Source organism: Mus caroli, unplaced genomic scaffold, assembly GCF_978045245.1.
Source record: "Mus caroli unplaced genomic scaffold, Mus_caroli_1 scaffold_8, whole genome shotgun sequence".
NCBI lineage: Eukaryota > Metazoa > Chordata > Mammalia > Rodentia > Muridae > Mus > Mus caroli.
Genome location: NW_028227263.1, coordinates 31079498 through 31101159, shown reverse-complemented (window position 1 = coordinate 31101159; position 21662 = coordinate 31079498). Strand labels below are relative to the sequence as shown.

Here is a 21662-nt window from a genome sequence, read left to right as displayed (position 1 = left end):
TCAGTCACTGGGGCTTACATCTGGGTGGCAGCAGCCCATGATGTAAGTAATAGAAGACAATACCATGGAAGGCTAGGCAGATGTATAGTAAGGATCCAGGCTGACAGAAGCTCTGCAGTCCCCGTACAACCTACCCACAGAGAGTGTCATGGGGACCACGCGTGTTTGTTTTATAGTTTCTCAATTCTGTTTTCCAGATTGTGACCATCTTGGCAAACATGTCTGTGCTGGAGCAGTGTGGCTCTGACATCATTCAGGAGAACGGTATGTCTGGGAACGCTGCATGTATTATCAGGGTATATGTCTTTGGGCTTGTATAAATCCCATGTGTACATATGTAAGTGCACATATGTTTATATGTCTGTATGAACATGTACATACATACACACACACACACACACACACAGAGAGAGAGAGAGAGAGAGAGAGAGAGAAAATTTTGTGTATAACCTGGTCAAAAGTGAAATGCTTATTTGCCTTCACGGGTTTAAATTCTAGTGGGAGATAGAAAACATAGAAGACAATGCCCGGTAGGGATAGTGAGCCTGGGGACAATAAAGCAGTGAGGGAGGTAAGGTTGTCCCAAAGTGGGGCAACACTGCTATTTAACTGCCTTATTGCCTTTGGCCTCCATGGAAAGCTAATGTGTGGGAAGGAGAGAGGGGGAGGGGGAGGGAAGGACAGCAGAGTAGCCTCTACCCCTCTCCCAGAGGACCTTACTTCCAACTGGCCCTCTCTGTTCCACCTTGTGTGTTCCTAGTCAAGGGGAGGTGGAGCTGGGCTTGTCAGCCTGAAGGCTGTTGTAAGCAGTCTCTGTCAAAAGACAAGGTGGCTGCCTTGCAGCTGGGAACAGAGCTAGGCTGGCCAGGGCTTCCTGTGATGGAGGAATAAGGGAGCAATTAGCAAGCAGTCGGAGGCCAGAGGCACTAATGAGAGAGTGAGCTGGGAGGCTGGGTACCTCTGCTCTCTTGAAAGTCCCTTCCCCCAGGCTGCCCTGCTGTCTTAACAAACATACACTTCCCCGGTCCCCAAGACTAATTGAAACACACCATTTTGTGTTAATTTCATGTGATTGAGCTAATAATGAGAAACTGTGCTGAGCCAGCTGAGGCCAAGAGGAGAGGCTGCGTGGTGTCACTTGTACTCTCCTTAGGCACTTGGAGTCTTGGCTCAAGTGGCCAATGACAGCAGGCTGCCACTTGCCTGAGCCTTTGAGCTTGGGATAGCTGCCATCTGGAGAGTGCTTTGTGGCTTACAAAGTGCTGTTGACTAACTCAGTGAGTCCACAGGGGCAGAAATCTACTGTGTGCCTGGCATTGTGCTGGACATTGAGGACATGGAGTTTAATGAGGCCCCACATTTCTCCTAGAGGCTTTCTCTGACCAAAAGGAGGGCCTGCCTGGACTGAAGTGTTGATGTATAAGATAGGCCATCTCAAACAGTACAGTCACCGAGTGAGGATGGAGGGTAGCAAGCAGAGTGTGAACTCTGGAGCCACACCTGGTGGGCACAAATCCTGGCTCTGTTATCTACAAACACTATGGGCTCTTTCTTTTCCCTCTAAAAAGTGGGAATAGCAATGTTTGCTCACAGGAGTGTGTGAGGATGGCCATGAAGAGTGTCAGGAGAGTGTCTATACCCAGGATGACCCCTGCACCAGGCTTACCTTTTCTTTTAGGAAACAGTGTAAACCTCCCAGGATTTGATGCAGAGAGTTTGAAGAAGGCAAGAATTGAGGAATCCGAATGTTAGTGATGTACTCAGAGGCCTCTAGAAGCCAGGAGACTCCTGGGTCTCTATAAGGGGAAACCCTGTTAGATAGTCTGACTTTGAACACCCATTACTAAGTCACAGGTTGTAAACATAGATGCCTGCAGGATCCAGACACATAATGAAAATGGATGAAGTGGACAAGTATTAGGCCAATCTCATTAATAATAGTAAATTTAAGACAGGTGTGTAGGTACGTGCTTATAATCTCAGAATTCAGTAGGAGGGTTTTGAGTTCCAGGCCAACCTCAGCTACATAGTCAGCTCCAAGTGAGCCTGAGATACACAGCACACCCCTATCATAATACAAAGCAAAATTAGAAACAAACAACAACAATAAGCTTCTGGCCATATAGAGATATATGTGGGGTCACTACTGCCAACTCAGAAGGTAAATGTTACAAACCAGAAGTCTAGATTATTATGGAAACCAACAGCTCACAGACAACATAATTCTTGAAGCAACACTGTGAAGTAAACCTATCTTTAGATCATGTCTAGTTGAAGTTCTCAGCCGGCTGGTTGGGACTAGGATGCTGGGGATGGGGGCAGCTCACACAGAAGACAGGCTTCCACTGCAAACCTGTACAATGGAAGATATTTGAAGAGGGAAAGGGGCATTCCCCACAGAAAGAGTGGGCAAAGGCAGGCTGATGGTGTGTGTGTGTGTGTGTGTGTGTGTGTGTGTGTGTGTGTGTGTTGTGCTTTATGTGTTTTATAGAACAATCAGGAGATAGATCTTGCTTGGGGAGGAGATAGGAGGACCCTGGGTGACTAAACAGAGCCTCAGTCTGGCACTCCCACCTGGAATGCAACTGCTGTAGTGGTTCTCCAGCCTAAACCCTCCTGCCATGGGACACCTCCTGCTATAGGATTCAGCACCTCTGACCTGTCTCAGATGCAGCCCCATCAGGTGACAAGGACCAGTCATCTGAGTTCCACACAGCACCCCAATGCTTTGGACATGAGGCTTACTCATTCTGGACCTTAAAGTAGAATTGCCATGGTCATGTCCATGAGACTATTGGGATGTTTGAGGGGACTGTTTGTTTCCTGTACATATAACAGTGTGAGACATACCATAAAGTCAATAATGTTGTTTTAAAAAGTGGGGGTGTCTTTTTAGATGTTTCTTTCCAGGTTAGTGACTTGGTGCCTAGAATCACACATCTCTATGAAGTAGGAAAGGAAAGAGGTGCCCATATCTAACTGGCACCTCTGTTTGAGACTCCCCTATCCCAAGCCTTTGCTAGAGTCCTCCACCTGTCTAGCTATCTCCACTAGGGAAGCTCTACCCTGAGAGTAAGACTAAACTGTCCAAACTGTCCTTGCTTCTTGCCCAGGTGTCCAGCTCATCATGGGCATGCTGTCTGAGAAGCCAAGGTCTGGGACACCTGCTGAAGTGGCAGCCTGTGAAAGAGTACAGCAGAAAGCTGCAGTGACCCTGGCCCGCCTATGCCGAGACCCAGATGTGGCCCAGGAGGCCGTGCGGCTCAGCTGTGAGTGGCGCTGGCTGTGGTTGGAGTGGAATGGGAAGCTTGGGATGAAAGTAGTGATCTCATGGTGCTGTCAGAGGGCAGAGTATTAGGACTAACTGGGGTCAGCCCCATGCTTTGTGTGCTGGGAGATGCTAGGGTAGAAACCCTGGGCATAGCCCTTAGTCTAAATTGTAATGAGAGATAAAAGTTGGCCAGAGCCGGGTGGTGGTGGCGCACACCTTTAATCCCAGCACTTGGGAGGCAGAGGCAGGCGGATTTCTGAGTTCGAGGCCAGCCTGGTCTACAAAGTGAGTTCCAGGACAGCCAGGACAGAGAAACCCTGTCTCGAAAAAAAAAAAAAAAAAAAAAAAAAGTTGGCCAGAATAGCAGCTCACCTGCAGGCTCCTGTTGTTCATAACCTGAGTATTTCCTTCGCTTAACCATTTATTCTTTTATTGACTGTTTTTATTCATTCTCCATTCATACATTTATTCTCTCGGTAATTCATTGACTCCATTATTTATCTAGTCACCATTTCACTTATTTATGCTCAGAATATCTATTAATTCTATTTATTGTTATTAGCCTCCTATTTGCCTGAATATTACCAGAACCTCCATCCTATAATAAGCTCTAGAGCAGTGGTTCTCAACCGTGGATCACTTATCAGACAACCCTACATAACAGATATTTATATTACACAATAGCAAAATTACAGTTACCAAGTAGCAACGAAGTAATTTTATGGTTGGAGGTCCCCACAACACAAGGAACTGTATTAAAAGTCACAGCATTAGGAGGGATGAGAACCATTGCCCTACAGGTGCACAATACCTGCCCTGAATGGTGACAGGAGAATGGTCTGCACGTGAGTATCGGGAGACTGATGCTCAAAGCATATCTGGTAGAAGAAACAGGCCCTGCGTATCTGTGTGGGTTGATGGATGTTTTAGCAAGGTCACATATCTTTTTTTGTGACTTGTGGCAACATTTTCTCAGTAAATCTCTCGGAAATGTTAACGGGGTTTATCTTTTTCTCTACTTTTAGCTAAGATATATTTTCTGACTGACATAGCCAATGGAGGCGATGTAGGTAGGAGACCCCAATTGGAGACCTCAGTGCACAGGCTTGAATGGTAAACATCGCACTTATAAAACAGCAAGTGTGTACTCCAAAGGCTTTGCTCAGAGGAAACGGGCAACATGCATGCAGTGTTTGGCGACCATCAGCCCAGGCCGTTGCTCTGGCACTTGTGGGTTTGACTTCGACAGTGTACTTTTCTTGCCCTTGAGCAGGAAGTAGAAAGTCTCCTGGAAATATTCCTCCAGGTGGTTCCTCTTCTTCTCTGCGGACAGGCGCTAACATGTACAAAGCGCTAACATGTACGATAAGTGAAGCTGGCCGGCACCTTCATCCCATCTGGCCAGACTTGTCTAACCTGCTTGTGTCTTGTACAGGTATGTCTCGCCTGATTGAGCTCTGCCGGTCCCCCTCTGAGAGGAACAGTAGTGATGCTGTCCTGGTGGCCTGCCTGGTGAGTTCTCAGCCTGCCTTCAGCACACCCCAGGGCTTTAAGGAAGGTAGACTGAGGCCAGGGCAGCTGGTTCTGTCACAGTTGGATATAAACCTTGATGCCTCCCCATGCTTTCCCTTCTCATATCCAAATGGCAATGCTGATGCTCATTCCTGTTAATATGTTGAGAGCCATATGCAAGCCAAGGATGGAGAAGCTGTTCTCCATCCAACTGCCACAATCCCAGTGACCCTTTAGGTTCTAGGGGCTCCCAACAGCAGATTAAACCAGAGACATGTGCTGGAGGGCTGCTAGGTGGTAGTGTTGATATCATGGAGCCCCCAGAACACAGGGGCCAGGAAGTGGACAGCTGTCTGTTCAATGTGAACAATTATGAGAAAGGTTTCTCCTTTTACTCCCAGGAGGAAACCTCTGCCAGGCCCTCTGGCGTGGACGTGACTACAGAGGGCATAACAGGTAGTGAGGCTTACTCAACCAGATGCTAAGATCTCCTCCTTGAACCCCAGCAAGTGCATCCTAGGCTCATCATACTTCTGGGTACTAGGGGTTCACCTTGAGCTAACCTGCTCTAGCAGATGGGCAGCACATGCTCTGTTCACACTTATCTTCCTATGGGCTGTGATGAGCCACTGAGCAGAGTGGCAGAACAGACTGAAGTTCGGGCTTGTGGAGAAGCTGTCAGCTTTCAGGAGAGAATGCCAGATCTTTGGCCCTCAATGTACACATGGGAGAAGCAGTGGGTGGAGGGTTCCTTCAGGCTGAGTCATTGCAAAGCCTTCCTCTTGCCCCATTCTTCACTGAGCTCAGCTCATTTCTGGGAGTTCCACATGGGCACTGTGCAGTTGTAGAAGCAGCTGGTATTGCCATCAGTGGGCCTGACCTCACTGTACCTTGGTGAGCTGTGCTGTTGAGTAGATCAAAGTGCTATAACTCTTATCTAGCAAATATTTGCTGAGTGAATTTATGTGCCACTTCCTCTTGTAGGTTGTGGAGACAGTTGGGAAAAAAATTTTCCTGCTTTTATTCTTGGACCTTCGGGACACTCTTATCTTTTTGTGCCTTTGGAAGTCTGGGAAAAGTTTTTAACCTCTTCTACAAATCCTTTCTTGACATTTTCACATGTGTATATAGTGTATTTCAAGCAAAATCACCCCCATTAACCCCTTCTAACCCCCCATCCACTCTGAATTCATTGGCCCCATCTTCTGAGTAATTTTTAAATGCATAGAAAATTAATGTAGAGCTTTAAAAGGGCACCAATTATGTTAAAATAACTATTCTATACTTATGCACATAGCATATTAAAATGTGCTTGCTCATGGTAGTAAATACTATTTGGAGACACCTTCAACATCTTTTATGAGATCTGCAGATTTCTGTGTTTTCTGTTGAAGAGCAATGTCAGACATCAGCTAGATCCAGTTTGTTTCAACATTGACAACCAATGAAGATGTTGTTTTGAGAGGGATTAGTTGAAAGAAAGAAAGAAAGAAAGAAAGAAAGAGAGAGAGAGAGAGAGAGAGAGGAAGGAAGGAAGGAAGGAAGGAAGGAAGGAAGGAAGGGAGAGAGAGAGAGAGAGAGAGAGAGAGAGAGAGAGAGAGAAAGAAAGAAAGAAAGAAAGAAAGAAAGAAAGAAAGAAAGAAAGAAAGAAAGAAAGAGAAAGAAAGGGAGGAAGGAAGGAAGGAAGGAAGGAAAGAAGGAAGGAAGGAAGGAAGAAAGAAAACCTTGCTTCTCCACGCTCACAGGCCTTCTTGGGTCTATTTTTCTATCAAGTAAAATGAGGAGACATTCGTAGCTGACAAGCACATCATCATTGGCCCCAACTCCCTGATCTCCCATGCTCTGGGCAGCGGCCACTGCCAGACTGAAGAGCTTGAGAGCTAAAGTTAAGGACGCAGGGAGCCCTTGGGATACATAGGCTGCTACCATTGTGAGGGCTTCTTGCTATCTCTACTGGCATTTTTACTGCTTCTTGAGAGAGTACATAGATATCTTGGCTGCTGTCTTCAATCTCTCTAAGAACTCTCAACCATAAAGGGACTATACTTGTTCTTGTGGACAAATGGGTGGATGCTGAGAGGGTCCCTTTCTAACCCATCCCCCGTGTGGATGCTGGGTACATTCTCATATGAGAGTTTGACTCCTGATGTTTTTATCAGACATGTGGAAATTTCCATGGTTCTCCACTAGTTACTCCACCCACTGTTCACTTACTGACCTTCTTAGTGTGACTCTGCCCTAGAACTAGCCCTGAAGGCCCCCTTCTCTTTCCAGGTTTTGTACAACTCTGCCGGGCAGCACTATCTTGACCCACACCCCAAACAAACACCGTCTTTACAACTCTGTTGTTCAGCCCAGGAGGCTCAGATCTAAGTCCCCATCTGATGATGTTTCCCAAGATCCCTCTGTGCTACAAAAGCAGGGAATACACAGTGCATAACCTTAGTGTCCATGCTTGTCTTTTGATATAATCTGTATCACTCATAGAGTAGATGCCTGAAAATCTCTAGAAGCTTGGGCCTTTTGAACAGACCACGTTGCTTCTAGCCACTCTCTTTCTTTTCCATTCTCTCAAAGCACAGGTCTGAAGGCTGACTTAAGGTGGAGGGAGGACAATTTCAATTATTATCTCTCGTGTTGAGGAAAGTGATAGCACAGATTGCCTTTAGCAATCAGATTGATTTTTTCCGTAGCCAAGTACCTGTCAGTAGGCAACTGTCTTCATTTAATACCTGAGCATCCAAGAAGGAGATCCAAGGACGACTGACTTGAGAACAAGGCTTGGGAGGGTGCCTAGGAAGAGGAACACTGATTGTTCCTTTGTTAGGGTAACCACGGATGGTTTTGCTGGGGTGGTGACAATAGATGAATACTTCTGACTGGGAAAGAACAGGAGGGACATCTCCTCAGGATGTGTAGAGGTGAGCCCAGTGCTCAGTGGGGTGATCAGGTGAACTGTCTTCTTGTGCTGTCTCCACCTCTCTCCAGCTCTCCCTCTTTTGCCTTGGATTTCTCAGTCACAGCATCCTTATCTACTTTAACTCCATGTTTTCCACTTCCTTTCTCTTTCCTTCCCATCTCCCAGTGCTCCGTGAGGGACTTGCTGCATATCTGAGTGAGTGAGCAACCCTGGTTTCTGTAAGTTATCCACAGCATTGAGAGCAGCAACTTGAGTTGGATGCTTTTGGAAGTCCCAGTCTCTGGGAGGAACACATTTTGAACTTGCACACATCACTATGTCACTAGATCCTTAAACACAGATCTTTAAAATAGTTTGCCAGAGTAATTTTAAAAAAGTATCATGGGGACACAAGCCTCTCCGGTCAGAAAAGCGCCGGGGTAGCTAGAGCGCAGGGTCGGCTGACACTCACCAGCTACCCACAACACCCTCCACAGGATCTTAAGACTTCTGGTGAGTGGAACACAGCTTCTGCTCCAATCCAATTGCGCACGGGACCTGAGACTGCATTAGTTAGGGAAGCAGAAAACCTGCCTGAGTAGGACCACAGGCCTCTTCCGGCCGGACCAGCACCTGGGTAGCTAGAGGGCAGGGTCGGCTGACACCCGCCAGCTACCCACGACCCCCGCCACAGGATTTTGAGACTGCTGGTGAGTGGAACACAGCTTCTGCTCCAATCTTTAAACAGTGACAATGACAACAACTAACCCCAGAGATTACCAGATGGCGAAAGGTAAACGTAATTAATAATCTTACTAACAGAAACCAAGACCACTCACCATCATCAGAACCCAGCACTCCCACTTCGCCCAGTCCAGGGCACCCCAACACACCGGAAAAGCTAGACACGGATCTAAAAGCATATCTCATGATGATGGTAGAGGACTTCAAGAAGGACTTTAATAACACACTTAAAGAAATACAAAGGAACACTGGTAAACAGGTAGAAGACAGTAAGAGGAAGCACAAAAATCCCTTAAAGAATTTCAGGAGAACACTGCTAAAGAGTTACAAATCCTTAAAGAAAAACAGGATAACATAATCAAACGGGTAGAAGTCCTTACAGAAAAACAGGAAAACACATCCAAACAGATGATGGAAATGAACAAAACCATACTAGACCTAAAAAGGGAAGTAGACACAATAAAGAAAACCCAAAATGAGGCAACACTGGAGACAGAAACCCTAGGAAAGAAATCTGGAACCATAGATACGAGCATCAGCAACAGAATACAAGAGATGGAAGAGAGAATCTCAGGTGCAGAAGATTCCATAGAGAACATCGGCACAACAATCAAGGAAAACGTAAAATGCAAAAAGATCCTAACTCAAAACATCCAAGAAATACAGGACACAATGAGAAGACCAAACCTACGGATAATAGGAGTGAATGAGAATGAAGATTTTCAACTCAAAGGACCAGCAAATATCTTCAACAAAATTATAGAAGAAAACTTCCCAAATCTAAAGAAAGAGATGCCCATGAACATACAAGAAGCCTACAGAACTCCAAATAGACTAGACCAGAAAAGAAATACCTCCCGACACATAATAATCAGAACAACAAATGCTCTAAATAAAGACAGAATACTAAAAGCAGTAAGAGAAAAAGGCCAAATAACATATAAAGGCAAGCCTATCAGAATTACACCAGATTTCTCAAAGCCAGAAGATCCTGGACGGATGTTATACAGACACTAAAAGAACACAAACTCCAGCCCAGGCTACTATACCCAGCCAAACTCTCAATTAACATAGATGGAGAAACCAAAGTATTCCACGACAAAACCAAATTCACACATTATCTCTCCACGAATCCAGCCCTTCAAAGGATAATAACAGAAAAAAACCAATACAAGGACAGGAACCACGCCCTAGAAACAACAAGAAGGTAATCCCTCAACAAACCTAAAAGAAGACAGCCACAAGAACAGAATGCCAACTTTAACAACAAAAATAACAGGAAACAACAATTACTTTTCCTTAATATCTCTTAATATCAATGGACTCAACTCCCCGATAAAAAGACATAGACTAACAAACTGGCTACACAAACAAGACCCAACATTTTGCTGCTTACAGGAAACTCATCTCAGAGAAAAAGATAGACACTACCTCAGAATGAAAGGCTGGAAAACAATTTTCCAAGCAAATGGTATGAAGAAACAAGCTGGAGTAGCCATTCTAATATCTGATAAGATTGACTTCCAACCCAAAGTCATTAAAAAAGACAGGGAGGGACACTTCATACTCATCAAAGGTAAAATCCTCCAAGAAGAACTATCAATCCTGAATATCTATGCTCCAAATACAAAGGCAGCCACATTCATTAAAGAAACTTTAGTAAATCTCAAAGCACACATTGCACCTCATACAATAATAGTGGGAGACTTCAACACACCACTTTCACCAATGGACAGATCATGGAAACAGAAACTAAACAGGGACACAGTGAAACTAACAGAAATTATGAATCAAATGGATCTGGCAGATATCTACAGAACATTCTATCGTAAAACAAAAGGATATACCTTCTTTTCAGCACCTCATGGTACCTTCTCCAAAATTGACCACATAATTGGTCACAAAACAGGCCTCAACAGATACAAAAATATTGAAATTGTCCCATGCATCCTATCAGATCACCATGGACTAAGGCTGATCTTCAATAACAAAATAAATAATAGAAAGCCAACCTTCACGTGGAAACTGAACAACACTCTTCTCAATGATACCTTGGTCAAGGAAGGAATAAAGAAAGAAATTAAGGACTTTTTAGAGTTCAATGAAAATGAAGCCACAACATACCCAAACTTATGGGACGCAATGAAAGCATTTTTAAGAGGAAAACTCATAGCTCTGAGTGCCTCCAAAAGGAAACTAGAGAGAGCACACATTAGCAGCTTGACAACATACCTAAAAGCACTAGAACAAAAGGAAGCAAATTCACCCAAGAGGAGTAGACTGCAGGAAATAATCAAACTCAGGGGCAAAATCAACCAAGTGGACACAAGAAGAACTATTCAAAGAATCAACCAATCAAGGAGCTGGTTCTTTGAGAAAATCAACAAGATAGATAAACCCTTAGCCAGACTCACTAGAGGGCACAGGGAAAGCATCCTAATCAACAAAATCAGAAATGAAAAAGGAGACATAACAACAGATCCTGAAGACATCCAAAACACCATCAGATCCTTCTACCAAAGGCTATACTCAACAAAACTGGAGAACCTGGATGAAATGGAGAAGTTCCTAGACAGATACCAGGTACCAAAGTTGAATCAAGATCAGGTTAATGATCTAAACAGCCCTATATCCCCCAAAGAAATAGAAGCAGTCATTAATAGTCTCCCAACTAAAAAAAGCCCAGGACCAGATGGGTTTAGTGCAGAGTTCTATCAGACCTTCAAAGAAGATCTAATCCCAGTTCTTCACAAACTATTCCACAAAATAGAAACAGAAGGTACTCTACCCAACTCATTCTATGAAGCCACAATTACTCTGATACCTAAACCACAAAAAGACCCAACAAAGATAGAAAACTTCAGACCAATATCCCTTATGAATATTGATGCAAAAATCCTCAATAAAGTTCTTGCTAACCGAATCCAAGAACACATCAAAACAATCATCCATCCTGACCAAGTAGGTTTCATCCCAGGGATGCAGGAATGGTTGACAAGATCCAACACCCATTCATGATAAAAGTCTTGGAAAGATCAGGAATTCTAGGCCCATACCTAAACATGATAAAAGCAATCTACAGCAAACCAGTAGCCAACATCAAAGTAAATGGTGAGAAGCTTGAAGCAATCCCTCTAAAATCAGGGACTAGACAAGGCTGTCCACTTTCTCCATACCTATTCAACATTGTACTTGAAGTCCTAGCCAGAGCAATTCGACAACAAAAGGAGATCAAAGGGATACAAATTGGAAAAGATGAAGTCAAAATATCACTTTTTGCAGAAGATACGATAGTATATATAAGTGACCCTAAAAATTCCACCAGAGAACTCCTAAGCCTGATAAACAGCTTCGGTGAAGTAGCTGGATATAAAATTAACTCAAACAAATCAATGGCCTTTCTCTACACAAAGAATAAAAAGGCTGAGAAAGAAATTAGGGAAACAACACCCTTCTCAATAGTCACAAATAATATAAAATATCTTGGCGTGACTCTAACTAAGGAAGTGAAAGATCTGTATAATAAAAACTTCAAGTCTCTGAAGAAAGAAATTATAGAAGATCTCAGAAGATGGAAAGATCTCCCATGCTTATGGATTGGCAGGATCAACATTGTAAAAATGGCTATCTTGCCAAAAGCAATCTATAGATTCAATGCAATCCCCATCAAAATTCCAAATCAATTCTTCAACGAATTAGAAAGTGCAATCTGCAAATTCATCTGGAATAACAAAAAACCTAGGATAGCAAAAACTCTTCTCAAGGATAAAAGAACCTCTGGTGGAATCTCCATGCCGGACCTAAAGCTCTACTACAGAGCAATTGTGATAAAAACTGCATGGTACTGGTATAGTGACAGACAAATAGACCAATGGAATAGAATTGAAGACCCAGAAATGAACCCACACACCTACAGTCACTTGATCTTCCACAAGGGAGCTAAAAACATCCAGTGGAAGAAAGACAGCATTTTCAACAAATGGTGCTGGCACAACTGGTTGTTAACATGTAGAAGAATGCGAATTGATCCATTCCTATCTCCTTGTACTAAGGTCAAGTCTAAGTGGATCAAGGAACTTCACATAAAACCAGAGACACTGAAACTTATAGAGGAGAAAGTGGGGAAAAGCCTTGAAGATATGGGCACAGGGGAAAAATTCCTGAATAGAACAGTAATGGCTTGTGCTGTAAGATCGAGAATTGACAAGTGGGACCTCATGAAACTGCAAAGCTTCTGCAAGGCTAAAGACACCATCAATAAGACAAAAAAACCACCAACAGATTGGGAAAGGATCTTCACCTATCCTAAATCAGATAAGGGACTAATATCCAATATATATAAAGAACTCAAGAAGGTGGACTCCAGAAAGTCAAATAACCCCATTAAAAAATGGGGCTCAGAACTGAACAAAGAATTCTCACCTGAGGAATACCGAATGGCAGAGAAGCACCTGAAAAAATGTTCAACATCCTTAATCATCAGGGAAATGCAAATCAAAACAACCCTGAGATTCCACCTCACACCAGTCAGAATGGCTAAGATCAAAAATTCAGGTGACAGCAGATGCTGGCGAGGATGTGGAGAAAGAGGAACACTCCTCCATTGTTGGTGGGATTGCAAGCTTGTACAACCACTCTGGAAATCAGTCTGGCGGATCCTCAGAAAATTGGACATAGTACTACCGGAGGATCCAGCAATACCTCTCCTGGGCATATATCCAGAAGATGTCCCAACCGGTAAAAAGGACACATGCTGCACTATGTTCATAGCAGCCCTATTTATAATAGCCAGAAGCTGGAAAGAACCCAGATGTCCCTCAACAGAGGAATGGATACAGAAATTATGGTACATTTACACAATGGAGTACTACTCAGCTATTAAAAAGAATGAATTTATGAAATTCGTAGCCAAATGGATGGACCTGGAGGGCATCATTTTGAGTGAAGTAACATAATCACAAAAGAACTCATACAATATATATTCACTGATAAGTGGATATTAGCCCAAAACTTAGGATACCCAAGATATAAGATACAATTTACTAAACGCATGAAACTCAAGAAGAATGAAGACCAAAGTGTGGACACTGTGCCTCTTCTTAGAATTGGGAACAAGACACCCAGGGAAGGAGTTACAGAGACAAAGTTCGTAGCTGTGATGAAAGGATGGGCCATTTAGAGACTGCCGTATCCAGGGGTCCATCCCATAAGCAGCTTCTAAACGCTGACACCATTGCATACACTAGCAAGATTTTGCTGAAAGGACCCAAATATAGCTGTCTCTTGTGAGAAGATGCCGGGGCCTAGCAAACACAGGAGTGGATGTTCACAGTCAGCTATTGGATGTATCACAGGGCTCCCAATGGAGAAGCTAGAGAAAGTACCCAAGGAGCTAAAGGGATCTGCAACCCCATTGTTGGAACAACATGATGTACTAACCAGAACCCCGGAGCTCTTGTCTCTAGCTGCATATGTATCGAAAGATGGCCTAGTCGGCCATCATTGGAAAGAGAGGCCCATTGGACTTGCAAACTTTATATGCCCCAATATAGGGGAATGCCAGGGCCAAAAGAATGGGAATGGGTGGGTAGGGAAGTGGGGGGCGCTATGGGGGACTTTTGGGATAGCATTGGAAATGTAACTGAGGAAAATATGTAATAAAAATATTAAAAATTTAAAAAAAAGTATCATGGGACAAGTGTCAGGTCATCAGATCCAATTGTTTGTTTAGTGTATCATATTTCTCAAATGCATCTCTCGGAGCAGCTAAAGGAAACGCATACCCACGTGGGGGACCCCATCTGACAGTGTCTTCTCTTTTCTTCTCTTCCTAGGCTGCCCTGCGTCGGTTGGCAGGGGTCTGCCCCGAAGGCCTTCAGGACTCTGACTTCCAGCAGCTGGTACAGCCTCGACTGTTGGATTCCTTCTTGCTGTGTAGCAATATGGAGGAGAGTTTTGTGTAGTGAGCGTGAGAGAGAAGGCACACTGTGTGCACTTACCACGCTAGCTCTCTTCAGCTCCTTATTTATATATAATTTATTTTTTACACAAAATAGAAAGGGAATCTTTATCAGTGAGTAGCTGGTCCTCGGGGACCCCCAACCCCCACACTTCTGTGACTATTTAGGTGCAGAAGTTGAATTGTGTCAAGGCTAACATGACAGGTTGTCACAGGTGACTCCCCTTCATACTGCTCTCTCTCTCTTCTCAGCATATATTCTTGCCTGTTAAAAAAAACAAGACAAAACAAAACAAAAAGGCCCAACTTTGAATCAGGGCATTTTAACTGCCCAGCATTTTTTAAAAGTTAGTTTTACTCTTTTGAGAAATTTAAACTGAATTTTGCAGTTTGAAAGATATACTGTAAGAAAATGTTTTTCTTTAATAAATGGAATCATGGAAATATGTCCATTTTTTCTTTTCTGCTTGAATTGTGTCTTTAAACTCAGTTTTTGCCTCTCATGGTTTTATGCCGCAGGCACTTCTCCATCTGTGTAAAGCCCAGAGAGAGTTGTCTTGTTTTTATAGGGACGTTTAAAATGTGTTTGTGAGTACACCCAAACTCACTTCTTCTGCCCTAGGAAGCCCACTCCTTCTGCGCAGGAGAGTCCTGAACTGAGACACGGTGCACAAGTCCTCCCAGGAGGCTGCGGGGGAGGAAGTGGTGCCTAAGTGGCCTGAGACTGAGAATTTCTTACCAGCTCTGTGTCCAGGGTCCTCACACTCAGATTGAAACTGACCATGGTGACTGTATTCACACCACAGGAACAAGTCTCCCCACCTCCTTAAAAAGCTACCCTTTCAATGTCACTGCATTTGTGAGACCTGAAAGTTATGATGTCATTGTGTTGTAACATGGTGTGTGTGTGTGTGTGAAAGGATAACTTGTGGATCCCGGGGCTCCAACTCAGGTCCTCAGTTTTGGTGGTAAGTTCCTTTATCCTCTGAGCCATATCACCTGCCCCATGATAATGATTTTATAAAGTTCAAGAATGATTTCTCAAATATCCAATTACTAATATAAAGGAGTTAATAGAATGCTTCAGGTCCTGGGCCAAGCACCTAACATCTCTTTTATTCCGCACAACAATCATATGGCCATTCATCACTGTTTGTGGATATATTATTATACATGATCATATTACTGGATCACTTGGCTGAGGTCAGTAGCTTGTAAGTTATGTTGGAATATGAATGTGACAACTTCTATTTCCAGACCCACTGTTGTTCCATAGACCCTAGAATGACAGTAATGAGTAGTGAGACACTTGCATGCCATTTACCAGGTCCAAACACTTGCTTTGAAGCTTATACATTAATTTATAAATACATTAATATTTACCCATATATTATTTATTTAGTTTTTTTCTAGCCAGGCAAGGTCACTTTACAGATGAGGAAATAAAAAAAATACTCTCTTTATGGCTGAGATATAGACAATTGAGCTCAGACACCAAGTAAATGGCTCTGACTCTCTGTCCAAAGCTTGCACACTAAGGACAAATGTTTTTTATTTTTAGAGATTTTTATCTATTTTATGTGTATGGCTCTTTTGCCTCCGTGCATGTCTGTGTACCATGTGTGTGCAGTGCCCATGGAGACCAGATGTTCCAGAACTGTAGTTATAGATGGCTATTAGCCACCATGTAAGTGTACTGGATCCAGGTTCTGTGCCAGAAGAACAAGGACTCTTAACCACTGAGCCATCTCTTCGGCCCCAGGAAGAAGCCTTTTGATGGATCCCATTAAATTACATTAGATGGTTGTTTGGATGTCAACACCTTTCACCATATAGCAACACATGACTTTTTAATATCATGGCTGGTCTCATCAGAACAGCCTTTAAATACTGGGAAGTTACCATGCTTGCAAGCACAACTCATATTACTTAGAACAAATATTATCAGTTATCTATTTTAGAACAGCCACACTTGGTTCATTCTTTTCGAAAAATGTCTTCCAGATGTCTCAGTGTTAGCAGCCATAGTTTGCTTATTTTCTGAGTGGAAATAGTGGGAAAGTGTCCAGATAATAATTCAACCATGTGTCTGCCTTCTCCTTGGGGGTGACTCCCTTTATATCTCAGAATAAGGTGGAAATACTTAGAGTCTGGTTCTCATTCTTGTCAATAAGAGTACCAGAAACTGAAACAGGACAGGGCAAAGGCTCAGGATTTAATAAAATTAACATTTCCAAGTACTGCATTAAGACTATTCCTGAGTGAAATTTTTACCCAGACTTGGAGGGTGTGGCAGAATTCAATAGGAGTGCCATTGGTACCTTGGTCTTGAACCTTGAATGCACAGTGTTATCTACCATGACTGTGTCCCATTAGTAATGTCATCAAGTGGAAATACAAGGTAAATAAGTAAGTCCTTAGAGCTATGAAAGTAGCCTTGACTTTTGAGAATTCCTAACAGGATCTTGGGAACCCCTGGAGACTGTGGCCCCCACTTGGAGCACCACTGGTTTAGCTGAACTTTGCATTCAGTTGTTAAGGAAACTGGAGCCTGTGTTGGCAGGAGAAAGTGATTGTGTCCTAAACACACAGATTGAAGACTTGCTGGGTTGCAGGTCAAAGTTCTGCTTACTTGGCAGGCTGGTTGCTCAGTAAGACAAAGAAACTGAGATTCAAAAGGAGTGATAGGATGCTGAAAATCTTCAACGCAGCACTGTGATTGTGTGTCATATCAGGCAGAGTTGTGGATACGGAATTTAACTCAGTTCAAATAATGAAGTCTAGTAAAAGACTAATTGGGGAGTTATTAGTTCAGGGAGCCACAGGAGACTGTTGAGCCAACCAGGGATTAACAGTAGACTGCTCTTAGAAACCTTGGGGACCAAAGTTATCTGAGATAACCGAGTTGCCCTAGGTCAAGGGAGCAACTGTGGGAATGACAGACTCAGTCCCTGACATGGGCAGAGAGGCAGCAGAACAGTTGCCTAGGAGTTCTCTCTTATATTCTGACCTCCCAGTGGTGTCTCCTGTTGTCTTGTCCTCTGCTTTGAGAGCCAGATGATGGACTATTCAGGAATCAGATCCCTGAGGAGAGAGCAGGATGGAAGTCAATGGAGAACAGACCTGGTTGTATCAAAATCACTCAGCCCTCATTTACCAGACAACTTCTCTTATCAGAATGAAGCATCCAGCATCAGAGATGTATCTTCTTTCACTCCATTCTCTACCCCTCTGGGTCTACCTAGACAGTTGTCAGTTATGATACAGCAGAGCCATAAGTGTACAGGCTAGAAAAAGAACATTTCTGTCTTACTGGCTTTCTGCCTGGATAATGAAAGCTGGGAGTGGTGGGTATATGGGTCTAATTTTCAATATCAGTTGTGGTTTTGAGTCAGAAAGGGAATTTACTGAGCAAGCTGAGCCTATTCAAAGGTACCATGATACAAAAGACATTAGCACATGTTCCACTGAAAGGTACTTTGTGAGAGATCCTGCCCTCAGAGAACCCATAGCTTTGTCATGCCTTGTCCTGACTGTATTAAACCTCAAAATAATTACTGTCCCTGCAGCAGTGACTTTGTGCAACATACATTCATGGTATGGAGAGATGGTGTTATACATTAAGGAAGCTTTATTAGTAACTCAAAGAAGGAGCTAAAATAAAAAAGGAAGTTGGATATTGAATGGAAAAACTCAGAATAAGATTTAATGTGTCTTTAAAGGTCAATGCTATTCAGAAAGGTGATCTTTTGAGTGAGAAAGTTTAAAATAGGAATGAGAGAATGAAGTCAGGATCTGGGTAGACTTTAGAGTTCAAAACCACAGGATGTGGAGAAATGACACCCTTTCCCCAACAATCCTCAGGCAAGATGACATGACTGAACCCTAACTGGTGAGACCCTCAAAGCCTCAGCAATTTTAAACTCTCTTTGAGCCATAGACTACTAGCTTGGTTGATCAGCTTCTGGGCCCCTGGGGAGCCCTAGGCTGGAAGTCATAACAGAGACCCCAGGCAGAAAAAAAACGTTAATCTGAGACTGAAAAGAAGAGAAAGGAGGCAGCTGTTAGCTTAATTGGTCTGTTTAATTTTTCGTCCCAAAGAATTGGATTAATGTTAATCCCACTGTGGTGTTTTATCTTCTCTGTCTACTTGAATGGTTTTAAAATCACTTAGAAAACACACCTCTGGGTGTATCTATGAGAATGTTTTCCAGAGATGTTTAACTGAGGAGCGAATACACATCTTGAATGCTGGCAGGGCAACCTATGGCCTGGGGTTCCAGACTGAATAAAAAGAACAGGCAGGCACTGTGCACAGATGAGAAGGAGGGGAAGGGAGAACGAGGAAGAGGGAAGGGGAAGGGAAACTACAAGCCAGCATTTATCTCTCTGTACTTTGACTCACTGTGACCAGCTTCCTGCCAGTGCTGCCATCCTGCCTTTCCTGCCTGATACGCTCCACTCTCAAACCAGGGGCCAAATAAATCCTTTCTCTTCTTGTTGGTTGTTGGGGTCCCAGTAACAACAAAAGCACCTGATCCATCCATTTTCTGCATGCTGCTAGTGCTTTGAGGCTGTGTGACCACGGATCCCATTATAGTCTTCATGTCAGCTGAGGCGATTGATAGTTGGAGATGCTAAGAAGCAACATGAAAAATCAGAGTTAATGCTGATTATGATTGAACCCATGTCTGTGTGACTTCAGAGGCCAACTACATAGAGAGCAGGAACTTAGTAACAAGCACTTTCCAGAAAGGCTTGATGTCTTTCTGGAGCCACGGTCCTTTAGCAGATACACCGTGAGGGGCCACTGATGGCTCAGGGACGGGAAAGAAGTTTGAGTAATTGCAGAGATTATCTCGGATGTAGACTGGGAGGTGGTGAGCTGGTGTGAGCGGGTTTATCAGCTGTAAAGCAGAGGGGTTAAAGCTGCATGCTGTCAGTTTGAATCCTGGTTCTACGTGTGTCTTTTGGGCATGATGCAGGTCTCTCTGTGCTTTGCTTCCCTCATCTGTAAGAAAATATTACCTGAGTCATAGGGTTGTAGCCATAACTGCATGTTTCAGCGACAGGAAAGTGAATAGAATAGTGTCTAAGAACAAGTTCTCAATAAACATAGCCTATTTACATCTGTCCAGGTTTCCTGGTCTCACATGTAGGAGGGCCCAGCCCTTTATGAGAGGTGCGGTTTATGTGCCGGAGGCCGTAGGTTCTACAAGAAAGCAGGCTGAGCAAGTCATGGTGAGCAAGTCAGTAAGCAGCTACCCCTCCATGGCCTCTGTATCAACTCCTACCTCCAGATTCCTGCCTGTTTGGGTTCCTGTCCTGACTTCACTGATGGACAGTGATGTGGAAGTGTAACCAAATAAACCCTTTCCTCCCCAGATTGCTTTGGTCATGGTGCTTCATCTCAGCAAAAGAAACCCTACGACAGCTGCTATGACTGGCATCAGCTCTGCATCAGCCTTTGTGCAGTCTCTACATCATTAGATTCTAGAGAAGCTCTCAGGAATGCTCACTGACTCCCTTTTACAAATAAGCACGTAGTATCAGAGAAACTACCAAGAACACTCAACTAGTAATGGTAAACAGGATTGGGCCAAAGCTGATGATCACTGTCCTAGGCACACCTACACTTAATTGGATCTATATCTATCCATACCCATACCCATACCTATACCTATTCCTATATCTATCTGCATATCTTCATTGAGAAAATAGTTTACATTCTAAGTTAATTAATACATATTTACTTATTCACAATCTTTATTTTTGTTGAAATTACTGAAGTAGGCATGAAAATTATTTCCGAGAGAAATAATGGGATTGGAGTGAATATAACTTAATGAAAGCAGAAACCCTTGATGACTCCGGATTAATGCCAGAAAAATCTCTAAATAGCTTCTCTCTACTCCAACTTTGGTCAAAAGAACAAAGACAAGTCAAGGTGGATGGTGCACACTATTGATTCTATCTTCAAGATGCTGAAGCCTTGGTAATATTAATTTTCTTTCTTAGGATCTCTATGTAGGGAACAGTGGAAATTTCTATGTTCATAATCTTATTATTTCCCTCATAGAGACTTTTATTCAGATATTTTACAGAGAGTTTGGGAGGCTCTACATGATTGATGGAAACAGAAATGAGGATTTTTTTATGTGAATACACACACACATACACACACACACTATACTCATACACATGCACACACACACATATTTACAGAGGTAGGGGAGACTCGTTTGATTTGAAACCTTCAAAGGAGAACTTCAGAGTACAACTGGAAGTCCATAGGAAAAATCCATAAATTTCTGTGTGCTTGTTTTTAAATTCTGTCATTATGCAGAAACAAGATTCTCATCCCTTTATGGACACAGTAGCTTGGCATTTTCTTCCTGTATCGTGGCCTCTCTCCTTTCTAGCTTGAGAGGTCTCAGTGAAGGCAGAATCCACCATTAAGTAAAACAACCACATTCCTCACTGTAGGGCAAGGCTTGGCGACTACAGGTCACAGCTGGGAGTTGCCTTGTAGGTGGATTCATTGGGTATCCGCCTTCAGGGAAGGCTGAATAAAGAGCAGCTTCTGCAATATAACCCCCACTCATTGCTCCCAACTGGGCTGGGCTTTCTCTGAATCCACATATCCCTTGAGAATTTCAGTGGCTGGGGGTGGGGGAGTGGGGTGGGTGCTTGAAACCTTTTATCCCTTAGATCTTAACATGCTAAGACTTAGTAATGAACTTACCTATTCCTCTGAAGCATTTCGGAGTCCACCTGGGGAGATCCATTTATATGGTATGTCTGGAGGACACATCACACAAACAGCTAACTCACAACTTCATTTCTATTTGACACTTTTGTTTGAAGGGCTTTTGAGAGGATTTCCAAAATTTGAATAAGCTATTTTTATTTGTTTTCTTGTTTGAATGTCTGGTATATGTGTGGAGGACACACATATACATATGTTTATGGAGGCCAGGTACTAAGATTGGTTGTCTTCTTCTATCACTATCCTTCACCAATTTAGCTTGACTGGCTGGGCAGCAGGTCTGCAGGATCCTCCGGTCTCTGCCTCTACAGCACTAGCATTATTGGTGCTCAATTGCACACCTGTCATTTCTCACAGGGCTTTGGGGATTTAGCTCTACTGCCTGAACCATTTCCTCAGCTGGGTGTCCTTGCATATCTCCAGGAATCTACCTATCTGTCAGCACCAAGGGCATGGATAAAGGACAGGTGTGTGTACTAAGACATGCTGGGATTGGGTACACTGGCTT

At 43.3% G+C, this 21662-nt stretch overlaps 1 protein-coding gene across 3 annotated transcripts in view; it reads left to right on the top strand.

Moving 5' to 3' along the window:
* Insc (INSC spindle orientation adaptor protein) overlaps positions 1-14823 on the top strand; it is a 118099-nt gene extending 103276 nt beyond the window's left edge. For all 3 annotated transcript variants that reach the window (XM_021166905.3, XM_021166904.3, XM_029480213.2), the window contains exons 10-13: positions 198-264; positions 3114-3269; positions 4707-4783; positions 14261-14823. In XM_021166905.3, the coding sequence (XP_021022564.1) occupies positions 198-264; positions 3114-3269; positions 4707-4783; positions 14261-14389 (429 nt within the window). In that variant the 3' untranslated portion in view covers positions 14390-14823. The remainder of the gene's footprint in view (positions 1-197; positions 265-3113; positions 3270-4706; positions 4784-14260) is intronic.
* Positions 14824-21662: the final 6839 nt, after the last annotated feature.